Raw genomic sequence first — 12,738 nt, 5'->3', positions numbered from 1 at the left:
GTGTGCAATTGGATTTGGAAAGATAATAAATTAATTATTAAAATTCAAAACTTAAGTTAAATATGCGGTTCAGTTCGGTTTGGTTCGGTTTTGTGAAATAAAAACCGCAAACCAAACCGAACCACGCGGTTTAGTCCAAAAATCATCCAAAATCATCCAAACCAAATGCGGTTTTTTGCGATTTCGGTTTGGATTGGTTCGATTTGCGGTTTTACTTTTGGATTGGTTCGGATACGATCACCCCTATTAATACCCCACAGGCCCGATCTAAAGGACAGGCAAACTAGGCCTTTGCCTAAGGCCTCCAAAATTAATTTCATTTTACCTGTTATAATTGATATATGCTGTTAAAGAAAAATAATTAGCACTCAATTAGCATTATTATTTCTGGTTTGTTAAATCGTTAGCCGTAATCATCATTATTAGTTTGCTCCTTTTCAATAAAGTGATACTAATTGAACTTTATCATTTAAGACCATTAATTATTTATCTGGTTGCTTATTAATTAGTATAACCCCCGCCAATTGTTATTACTCCCAAGCTTTCATTTTGTAAGATACCGTGCCATCCCAAGCTTTCACTTGTTTTGTTTTGGACAAAGAAAGGAGCATTACAAACAAAAAATTTATTTATTTTTAAATTTAATTGTTTCAGTAATATTTTTTTTATATTTATGTTTATTGGGAAAAAATTTACTAATTTATTATAAATAATGTTAACACAAAAATTTAAATTAAAATATTTAAAATAAAAATAATAATAACAAAACTTTTATTATAATATTGAATGAAACTAATTACCATAATTTAACAAATAATTTTATATTTTACAATTATAATAAAAGTTATTTTAAATAAAAACAATAATTTTGTAATTGTTTTATTATTAATTTTATAAAAAAACTTTACTATAAAGTCCGCCTTAGACCTCAATACCGGTTGGGCTGGCTCACAGTGCTAAAATGCATCATGATCCTTGCAAAACTGCCTCATATGACCAATTCTAAATTTCATTATTACATCAAGAACAACTAAACTTTTTCCTACTAGTTAGAGGTTAATTATAGGCAAAATTTATTTGCACCTTTATGACTTCTTCAAGGTCTCTAGCGAAATTCTAAAAATGTCTCCTATTTTTAGATATAGATTTCCGAACGCACCATCTTTTTATAAAATATTTAATTTTGGAGATGCATATCCAAACAAACCTTGTTTTTTTACGATAAAAGATAACTTCTGATAGCGAAATTTTTAAAAATGTCCCTTATTTTCAGATATAGATCTCCGAACGCACCACTTTTTCACAAAATATTTAATTTTGGAGATGCATGTCTAAACAAATCTCATTTTTTATGAAAAAAAGATAATTTCGGATATGCATCTCCGAATAAACCTTTTTTTTTTACGAAAAAAAATGTATTTTTGGATATACACCTCTGAATAAACCATATTTTCTACAAAAAAATATATATTTTTGGATATGCATATCCGAGAAGTTTCCTTTTGTGTTTTTATGTAAACTTAGTATTGAACATATCTGAATAGACACACCTAGTAGCCATGTAGCAGCTATGGAACAAATATGTAAATACCAACAATTTCTCTATTGAGAAAAACAATCAAAATAAAATTATAAAATTTGAAAATACAACTAAAAATCAAATGAAATCAAATTAAGTGTTTATAAATTTTTTCTGATATTTTTTCGAAAATATGAAAACGGAAAATAAATCAAATAAAATAGAAAAACAAGGGATTTAAGGTTTTTAGGGTGTTGTCCCGTATTTTGTCCCAAATAAGGGTCTTCGATTCCTGATTTTTTTCAGATGAATTAAGACGATAAAATTTTGATCCAGAGTCGATTTTTCATAAAATTGAGTTTTTTTACGTTAGGTCAAGTAAAGGCAAAAAAATGCAGGATCACAAGGGTCAGATCACTAGGATACAATTCATATGACTCTAATATTGGTTAAAATCGACAGTGAGTCCTCGACAATGGTGCCAATTTCAATGAAAATGCTTCGTAAATAGGTTAAAATAACAAAATGAATTGTGTGAGAAAAATTCGGAGATACATCTTCGTTTTTTTAGGTTAATTCGGAGATGTATCTCTAAATTAAATTTTGGCAAAAAAATGAGATTTAGTGCGTTTTGAGATGTATTTTCGAATTCACCCAAGGGTATTTTGGAATTTTCAGAGGCGCGCCATAATGTGTAAGGGTGCAATGAGAAATTGCCTAACTATATGCTCCATGGAAGGCTTATTCAAATGGAGGGAGAGTGCTCGGTATGGTGTCCATATTTGCCAAAAGATAGGTAGATACCTTGATGTGGACTGGAGGGTCATTTTTCTCATGCTTTAGTTGAGTTTGTAGCAGCTCATGATTCAGATTAAAATTCTATTTAGTTTAGTTGTACAAAATCTAATAGTAAAAGGTCCAATTCCTTTAAAATTTGAAGAGGGAAATTCTCTTTCCACCCTTATATGAGCATACCACACGTAAGGGTGCAATGAGAAATTTCCTAACTATATGCTCCATGGAAGGCTTATTCAAATGGAGGGAGAGTGCTCGGTATAGTGTCCATATTTGCCAAAAGATAGACATATACCTTAATGTGGATCGGAGGGTCATTTTTTCTCATTCTTTAGCTGAGTTTGTAGTTGCTCATGATTCAAATCAAAATTCTATATTTCGTTTAGTTGTACGAAATCTAATAGTAAAAGGTCCAATTCCTTTAAATTTTGAAGAGGGAAATTCCCTTTCCACCCTTATATGAGCATACCATACCCATGAAAACTCAAAAATGCCCTTCATGCGTCTGGAGATGCATCTCCGGACGCACTCAAAATCAAACCAAATTTGACTCGAATCATGAGTTAAACTGACTCGAATTACAACATTTTATGACTCGAATAATGATTTTTCTTGACTCGAATCATAGTTTCAAGCATTCAATTGCCTTATCTTTTCTAGTGTGTCTATTTCTAGCACATTTGAATATTTCTCTTGTTTTGAAGAACAATTTCTTGAGTGTTAATCTATGCTAGATTCATTTTTTGTTACATATTATTCTTGTGTAATTTGTTGTTATTTGAGGGAAACTAGAATGAGTGAGTTGATCAATCTTGTAGTGATTCATGTTTGATCAAGCTCATGATATCCATCAAGATCCAATACCCATTTATCCATATATTAGAGAGAACCTATATGTGTGTTCTTCTTTCACATACTTCTAATTCCTTGACTAACACCTTGTGAATTAAAGTGTGTGTGTGTGTGTGTGTGTGTGTGTGTGATTCTTTTGGCAGTCTTCAACCTTAGTCATTTTCCGTTGTTGTGTACCTTTATCTCTAAAGGTTGAATGTTTGAGGGAGACTAGTGTTACATTAAGGTATCTAATGTTTTTGTGTAAAGTTTTCTATTTGTAGCAGGTGCATGTATCATTTTTTAATGCAATTTGGTTCTTATTGGTATATATATCGAGAAGATAGTTTCACTATACTCCATGGAAGACTTTGGTGAGGTCGAGTACAACCAGTTCGTAAGACAGAGTTAGAAGTTGTCCAGCTTTGGTGAAATTGTGTAAAGAATTTTCATAGAAAATTTTTGGAGTTGTCCAATCAACATTTAATTAATGGCAATCGCTCAGACAAGAAATCGGTGGGATCAGGTGGATTTCCTCACACGAATACTTGGAGCAGGTTATTGTGTATAGCAAGGTTATTGGATCAAGAACTTTGAGGATCTTGTTTTTGTTAGCAATTTGAGTGTCTGCATCAACAGAAGAAATTATCGCGTGATATTTTGCTGTAATCAAAATGCTTGTATCAAACTTATCAAAATAGTGAAAGATCGTGATTATTTCCCGATAGTTATTTAACACCATTGAAGAGTGGAGTAGGCAAAGAGAGGACGAACCACTATATCATTTTTTGTATCTTTTCTTCCCTTACATCCTTTAATTTTTCAACGTTTATTACTATGGCTATTGCATTAGTGCATTATTGCATCATGTCATACCCCAAAATTTACCTTATCATTTTAAACTTTTAAATTCTATTTTATTTTAAACTTTTTATTCTAAATTAAAGCATGTTATCATTTTTCTATTTTTATTATCGTCTTGTTACATTTTTTTTAAAATTTACTATTAATTTGCAATGGGTTTATTTTTAAAAAAATAAAAGAAGAAGAATGTGTTTATCGAATCAATGGGCTTAGCATTATTAAAAGTCATTTTAGAAGTTCATATTTGGATAAATAGAATGTTGATTTTATTAAATTAAAAAAAATATAATCCCTTTATACTTTAATTATTATCATTATTAATAGATGTTTTATTTTACTTTAACTATTGTTTTGTTATTCAGAAATGTTATTGCTATTTATTTTATTTTTTTACATGCATATTTTGTTAAATATTATTGGTGATAATTAATGTTTGACAAGTCTTATTAATACATTTGGAATAGTTGATCGAAATCAACAATCATAATCATTATTATTACTTAAATATTATCATTTAAATATTACTATTATTTATATATTGGGGCCAAGGTAGAATAATTTGACTAATTACATTTTTTTTTTTAACTAATGATAATGTTTAGTTTTGAACAATTTTTTTATATATCCTATTATTAATATCATTAGCCATTATTATCATTATTATTATCATATATAAAAATTGTAAGAAATTGAAGAAGCATCCCAAAAGATACCTCTCTTGCTAAACATGAATGAGAGAGGAAGTATGATGCATATGCTATTTTATTCTGATGGTTTCTTTATTCTATTAAAGATGCCACGTGTCAAATAACGAATGGTGGGTTACAAGAAATTGAAAAGCCAAAGTAATGCACACTAACTGGTTTAATGCTATCACACGGTTTCCATATAATTTGGTCCTATTGTCTTCTTTTTTTTAATTATTATTTATTTATGACATTTAAATCTATTGTTGGTGGGTTATTTAGTTTTAATTAGAGTCATAAAGTTTAGACTAGGCCATTAATTTCTCGCCCACTTTACCATGTTTTAATTATAGCACCTTTAGTTTTTATTATTAACTAATTTATTAGGACTAATTAATAAAAATAAAAAAATGCCTATTATTACTACTATTATTTTGTAAAAGTATTTTTATTTATTTATTTATTATTCCTTAAATAAAATAAAATAGAATAAACTAGGGTTCCAACCTTGTACACCCGGCGGCTGCCGCCACTTCTTTACATCTCACAAACTCGGATTAAAAAAATCGTTTTCAGAACAAATCTCAAAATAAAATCTTTCCATTTACATCACAAAGACGACTTATGAACATGAATTAGTCCAAATACATAATCAAAGCGCAAGTTTTATAAAACAAATCAGAACCAATAAATCTTAATCAAAACGGATCCGAAAATTATAGCCAAATCTTCAAATACAGAAACAATTTGAAAGCAAATTAAAATCAGATTGGAACACAGTAATTACCAAATCGAATCCTTCATCAATTCCTGAATCAAAAACTTAAAAGCTTTCCTAATGCATCTGACTCTAAAATTCTATAAATTAAAACGTAATTTACAGAAGAGGGGACCGGGAAAAAAAAAGAGAAAAATCAGAAGGAGACGGAGAGAGAAGTTAAAGCCTGTTGTGCCACCACCATTAGTACCTGAAACAAACATTAGGATTTATTTATTTTGATGAACATGAACGATTGCTGGATTTTGATTCTTGTGTTTGCGATTTGTTTTGGGTTGATGGAGGGTTATGACTGTTAGGTTTGATGAATTTAGGATTTATGTTCATGGGTTTTTGGGTTTGGTTTATGAAGATGAGAGGGGAAGAAGATGAAAGTCATAAAGATCTTCATCTGGGTTTCATTTTCTGGGTTTTGTTTGCAGAGAGTGAAAGAGAGAGACCGCAAGGTGAGAGGAAGAGAGATTCGTTGAAAATAAAAAAGGAAATTTGTAAAAAACAAATTATAATTAATCCATCCCAATTATGATTATGACACGTGGCCACTTAAAGGCCGCGTGATCGGTCATATGTGTGGTTCCCCATTAAATCTACCATACTCTCTCGTTTAAAACAAACACATGCAGACCATCCGATTAAAATATTCTAGATCTACGTCCACAAATCATGATTTTGTGGACCATTGGATCTGGATCTAACGATCATGATTTTGCAACCCATCGTAACATCCTACACACACCCTCATCTTGTCCAAATAGATCTTGAATCATATTGGGCCAGACATATAATATTTACACCTCCTAAAATTTGCTAATCAACATAAAACACACCCTTTGTTCTTTTAATTAAAATTACTAGCCTTTTATTTAATAATCTATTTTAATAATACAATAGTTAAACTTTTTTTTAAATATTACCTAAACACTTAACGACACATGTTTCTTTTTGATAATTAACATGTTGAATACCATGTATCAAATACATCTAAATAACTAATTATCCTACTAATTTAGATTAATAGAATTTGTTTAATTTAATATCTAAAAATATAAGAAGGATTCATTTTACTCTTAACTTATTGAAATATAATTCTAAATTACGTTGCTTTGTTTTATTAATCTTTTTTTTTTATGAAGTTTCATTAAATAACTAATAAAAAAATCTATTTCTACCATCATACTTCTGGTCTATAAAATTATACTTTTAATTTACAAAGTTCTATATACTAAAAAACACCAAAATATCTACTTATAATTTATTAATTATTCAATACACAAAAATACAAAAAATAGGGATTGTACACAAAATTGTTTTTTATAAAACTACGGACTACGATAACTGCGAACTGCGTGAACTCACTAAAACACACTTCAACATACAAAAATAATGGTGTACAATCCCATAAAAAACACCAACAAACACCGAACTACATAGACTCTGATCCTCCATAAGGAGGTACGTAGGCACTTGGCAACAAGGCGAGTCCCCTTCCCCTAAAATTAAGTAGGTTTGAGATCTTATTCTCTACCCTACTACTGTACATTTTTAACTTCAAATTTTTATAAACCTTACCATAAAACTCTTATCATAAACCTTACCCTAGAGACACTGTAAACCTTAAGGAAAGGTTAAGGGTGCCTAACACCTTCCCTTGACTCTAATTTCTCGACTTACTTAGAATCTCTCTAATTAGGTTTTTTCCCGTATTTAGCCTTATCCTTAGGATAGAATAAATATAGGTGGCGACTCTGTAATTTAAGTTAAAAAGCTTAAAATTTAAAGCCGGTCGTAACACATCATTTGTATGTCATTTAGGTTAGACCTTACTTATAGACATTTAATGTGTAAGCTTAGGTATGTAATGCATCAATCTTAGTTGATCATCATAAATCCAATTATACATTGAATGAGTAGCCACGTAAAGTATTTTTAAATCACTTTGTCTAAAGCGGCCTTAGTGATATTTTGCAATAATTTAGTTGGTCTAATTCATTGAGATGCTTTCAAGCTTTGTTGGTGTTGTGTTTTTCTTCCTCATATCTCAAAATCTTTGATTTTATTTATGGGACCTAAAACATTTTTGAATTTGTCTTTTTGGGGATATGTTTATTCAACCCCCTTCTATACCATTTATGTCCATATTCTCACCTAACATAAGACCTATCAAATTTATGTCAAACATTGATTAAGACTTGTATAAAAAAATCAAACTTTGGATTAAATCCGGTCACAATTTATGTCAAACTTTGTCACAATTTATGTCAAACTTGGATCAAGACCTATGGAACTTAATGTAGTGCAAATTTTATGTGCTTATAATGCACTTGATGTAAAAACAAAACTATCAAACTTTGGTAACAATCCTATTAAATATTGCTGTCAAACTAGCGATGCAATTTGATGAGTTAATTTTGTAGTAAACCTGCCAAAATTGTTCTCACAAACTAAAGATGCAAATTAACTTGCTTACATCAGTGCTAACAATGATATCTAATGCCCCAATTTTCTGTCATACTTGGTTTTCACTCATTCAAAATAAGTTACATTAAGCATCAAATTAGATTGTTACATTAAAATGCACTAAACATCAAGATCTATTGTTACATACACGTAAAAATATAACAAAATAAACCCAAGAACAAATAACTACTACTATGAGAAACTTCATCTTCTTCGTTATGCTCTCAACCTTCTTCTTCATCTGCACAATCTCTTTTGAAAACAACCGAGTCCCAAATTGTTTTCCAAATTCTTTCTCTAAATCCTTTCCAAATGACCTCAAGTAATCTATCACCACATTGCACCTGTTGCATCAATCATCATCTTTTGTAGTAATTGTTTTTCTTTCATTTATACAAATAGTTCAACATCCTAGTGAAACGATTCACAATCTTCTTTCTACATAAAAAAATTGAATTACACAAAATTGAGAGGAAAACAATGTAGAAAATGGAGAGAAATGTAATGGAAACAATTAAAGAATTAACCCTCAAATACTTGATCTTTTAGTACTTTCTTTCTGGGTTTGCACTAGACTTTAAGACTTACAACCACATATAAAGCCCATATCCACATTTAAGAGTGATTATTCCATTTGGACGCATGCTTGAGTTGGAACATGCTGCCATTTTCTTTTTCAAACGAAAGAAAAATGAAAGGGCTTGAATCTGATACAAACGCAAGGACAATTGAAGTTTGAAGCTTCACTAATAACGAAAATATGAAGATTTGATGTTATAGTACACCACGACAATGAAGGAGAAAAACGAAGACGAAGACATTGGTGACTTAGAAATTAAAATTTAATATCTCTTAAAAATTTAAATTACATTAATCTACCATATTTTTCAACTAATCATCAACAAATCCACACGTTTTTTTTGACGGGAAGAGATTAACTCATTTCATTAATAATAATATTCTGAATACATGTTGGAATATCATAAAAATTATGAAAGCTAGCCATTAATGGAGCCACCCGTGCAAGAGCGTGAGCAACCTCATTAGCTTGTCTTCTAACGAACTTAACATGAGAGTTCCTAAAGAAAAGAGCCATCAACCGGTTACATTCTTCCGTAATAGCTCCAAGATCCGAGTCATTAGGTCTCAAAATGGTCACACTATCCATAACTCGCTTAGCATCTAATTCAAAATCCATATTGTCGTACCCCATATCATGGACCCAGTTTAAAGCTTTCAGAAGGCCAAGAGCCTCTCCAATAACAACATCGGTGCAAGGTGAAAACTATTATGTCCGGGCTCTAATGAAATTACCCATTTCATCTCTTATGCAAGCACCAAAACCAACCTTATTATGAGAAAAAGCGGCATCAATATTGCACTTAAATCATCCCCTCTGCGATTTTTCCCATCTGATAATAGCTGGCGGGGAATTAATAATCCCATTGCTGGGACAATACTGCTGGGACTCTTTCCAATCTGTCAACAACTGATTTGCCCGTTGACATATAAGCATTGGAGAGTCTTCCACCTGATTTCAAACCTGATTATTTCTTCCTTTCTAGATACTCCATAAGATAACTGAAAAAATCCACACGTTTTTTATTTAATTGTAAAGTGCCAAAATAATACAACATGTAAATGCCACATAATCTATTTGATAGCTTAATTTAATGAAAAATTAAACAAAAAAACCTTTATAATTTCTTATAGAATTTTTTAAATTCGCTCAAATAACTATTACTAAATTTGTGTTAATGCAATAATTAAAAAATAAAATACTTTAAAAACATTTTTTCTCATTCATGGAGGAGTCCCCCTTCTAGGTCTGGAGTCCGCTACACGCAGCTTGTGCATAGCAGCCATAACACCACACTTCAAATCAAACAACCCACAGTGAACATTCAAAGGAAACAACAAAAATGGAAGACGTGATAACAGAAGCAGCACCCCCATCAAGACTCCTAGAAGAAGACCTAAACAATTTCACACCACCATCCAAACCTCTTCCTTCCCCCTTCCTCCTCTTCCCCCACACTCATCAACCACTACAACCCCTCAAACCAAACCTCCTCATCATCGCCATCTCTTCCCCTTCTCTCTCCCTCTTCCAATCCATCCTCAACTCCCAAACCCTAACCGCCTCACTCATCCTCCCAGAACTCCCTCTCTCTCATCCCGACAACACCATTGACATCCACTCCATCTCATCCAAAATCCTCCTCGCCGCCGTTCGTACCCCGATCTCCGATACCCGCGCTTACGCCGTCGCCGAGGTTCTCTTAAATAACCAGATCCGTCCTGATTCGGTTATTATACTCGATTCTATCCAGCCGATGAACCACCGCGGGTTACTTTCGTCTGACGAAGCTGTTGCGTTCAAGCTGGAGAGCTCGGCTGAGAGGAAGAAGGCGGTTGAGGAGAAATTGTTGGGTGGATTGCAGTATTACCCGTCTGGTAGCGTTGTTGACGGGCTTGCTGCCGCCATTCTTGGAAGGTGCCAGATTCTGAACCTTAGGGCTAGCTTGTGTGTTTCTTGGCCTCAATTTGATTCTTCTGTTGTGTTGTTGTTGAAGGATTTGATTCGGCCTTTGGCGGAATTTGATTTCGGTTTGAATGGGGATGAGGCTTTGAAATTTGGGAGGAGTAGGGATCATGTTTTTCAATCTCATCTGTATATTTGATTTATGGATAGTGTGACTCTTTAAAATGTGATTCTGGATGATTTGAATGTTTTGATAGATGAGATTTTATGTTGATTTAGCTGGATTACGATGGATATGAATATGATGTTTGTCTTGCTAGGTCAATTGCTTGCAATGTTTATATTTGGCCAATCCTTATGCTCTTTTGAATTGAATGTTCTCTAGGTTTTTTGTCGCCGGTTTTATTCTCTTTTAATTGAATTTATTCTTGGTTTTGTTAGCCGATCTTTATGCTCTTTTGAATTGATGTTATCTTGGTCTTGTGTAGCCTTGTTTATGCTCTTTTGAGTTGAATGTTCTCTTGGTTTCTTGTAGCTGATCTTTCTGCTCTTTTGAGTTGAATGTCATCTCGGTTTTGTGTTGTGGTCTTGAAATTACTAGTTTTCTTCATGGAGCATGAAGAAGGATTGAATTTGTGAACCGAATTGTGTGATATGCTAGTGTAATTGTGATTGTTAGCAATGTTCTGCATCAAGTGTTGTTTGTGGGTCACATTGAACAAAATGTAACTATGGCAGGCGACCACTGTGCAATTGTGAGGGCAGTGTGGAGTCCTTACCATAATAAGTCTCACACACTCACTGCAATTGTGAAGACAGTGTAGAATTCTTACCATAATAAGTTTTGACTCATCATAGATCAAAACTTATTTTGACCATACTACACCTTTCTTTTGAGGCTGCTTAAGATGTCTTTAAAGCTGTAGATGTTTTCATGGAGTCTCTTGATACTTGATACTGGTAGTGTTTATCATTGTTAAGAAACCATCTAGTGTAAGCTCGACAAGCAATGCTACACTTCAGGAACCATATAGTTACAGTAGCTCAACTGAACAACTGATTGGACTCGAGTGGTTTGAGTTCTACCTAAAAACGAATTCAAATCTTGAGCCGAACAATTAATAGTTAGAGTTTACTTACTTTCCAGAGACACTTATGAATTTTTTCATGTCCAATGTTTTTTAAAGAATGTATATCAGATTTCAATAGAAAGACATAGAATCCGTGTATCTTAGACATTTAATCTTCTAATTTTTAACCCAAGTTAGAATTTAAAAAAAAATTATAATTGGGGATAGTATGACATGAATGTTTCAAAATATAATTGCATGTTATAAGACATGGAACAAAGAAATGAATGTGCTGCAGATGCATTGTTTTTATTTTTGTCTTAGTTTGAACTTGAGCTAATATTATTGTCTCTTGAGCTAATATTACGCATTTAGAGTATGTCATTGTTTGAGAGACTTATCAAAACAATTTATGACATTTTTCATAAATTATTTTGAAATTTCTTTTATAAACTTTCAAAATAGCTAATAAAAACATTTTATAACATATGTAAAAACAATTTAAATTTATTTTATCTTTAGTTTTAAAAATAGCTCATGTGAGTTTATTCATAAACACTTATATAAACTCTTATTTTGATAAGCATATAAGATGCAAATAAGCTGTTTATTTAAATAGACCCTTAATAGAAAACCAAGCTTCTACAGTGGAATTGGGTTAGTATTGCTTGAAGAAGAATTGTTAGCTTATAGATGAGACTAGGGCTATATGTGGATTACAATGAGTGGACTGGAATGAAGTACTCCGGCAAAATTTTCATTCTAATTCAAATATACCTTGGTAACAACTAGAGCTATTAAAATGGGCTAGTCCATTTGAGTCGACCCCGACAGATCCGGAAAATTATAGGGCTTGGACCTTAAAAGTATAGTCTATATTTTTCAGGGTCTTTTTAGCCCAGCTCTAAAAAGTCTACTACCTATTAAGGCTAGCCCTTATGGGCCGTGGATAGCCCATTAGGCGCATAATTATAAATTTTAACAAATATATTAATATTTATATTATCTTACTCTAAAATAACATATTGATTTTTCTCACTTTACTAAATTTTATCTCTATTCTATTCAATCTTTCTCTTTCAAATATTATACATTAATATAATCAAAATTTTTTATCGTATTATATTAGTTTTTCTCTTATAATAAATATTCAAGTATTTTTTATACAATTTAAACATATATTGTATTTAGAAATACTTTTTATTTAATTTTTTTAAATAAAAAACCTATTTAGGGTCGGGTAGCCCGAAGCC

The 12,738-nt window shown here is 31.7% G+C and overlaps 1 protein-coding gene across 1 annotated transcript; it reads left to right on the top strand.

The window, feature by feature from the left end:
- The first annotated feature begins 9,722 nt into the window (after positions 1-9,722).
- Positions 9,723-10,790, top strand: LOC131646054 (uncharacterized). Its single transcript, XM_058916222.1, has one exon. It carries the CDS (start codon positions 9,853-9,855, stop codon positions 10,612-10,614), a length of 762 nt encoding a protein of 253 aa, XP_058772205.1. The 5' UTR covers positions 9,723-9,852; the 3' UTR covers positions 10,615-10,790.
- Positions 10,791-12,738: the final 1,948 nt, after the last annotated feature.

The sequence above is a fragment of the Vicia villosa genome, linkage group LG2, assembly GCF_029867415.1.
Source record: "Vicia villosa cultivar HV-30 ecotype Madison, WI linkage group LG2, Vvil1.0, whole genome shotgun sequence".
In the NCBI taxonomy this organism is placed as follows: Eukaryota; Viridiplantae; Streptophyta; class Magnoliopsida; order Fabales; family Fabaceae; genus Vicia; species Vicia villosa.
The sequence above is the reverse complement of the archived record's forward strand: the minus strand, read 5'-3'. Positions and strand labels throughout refer to the sequence as shown.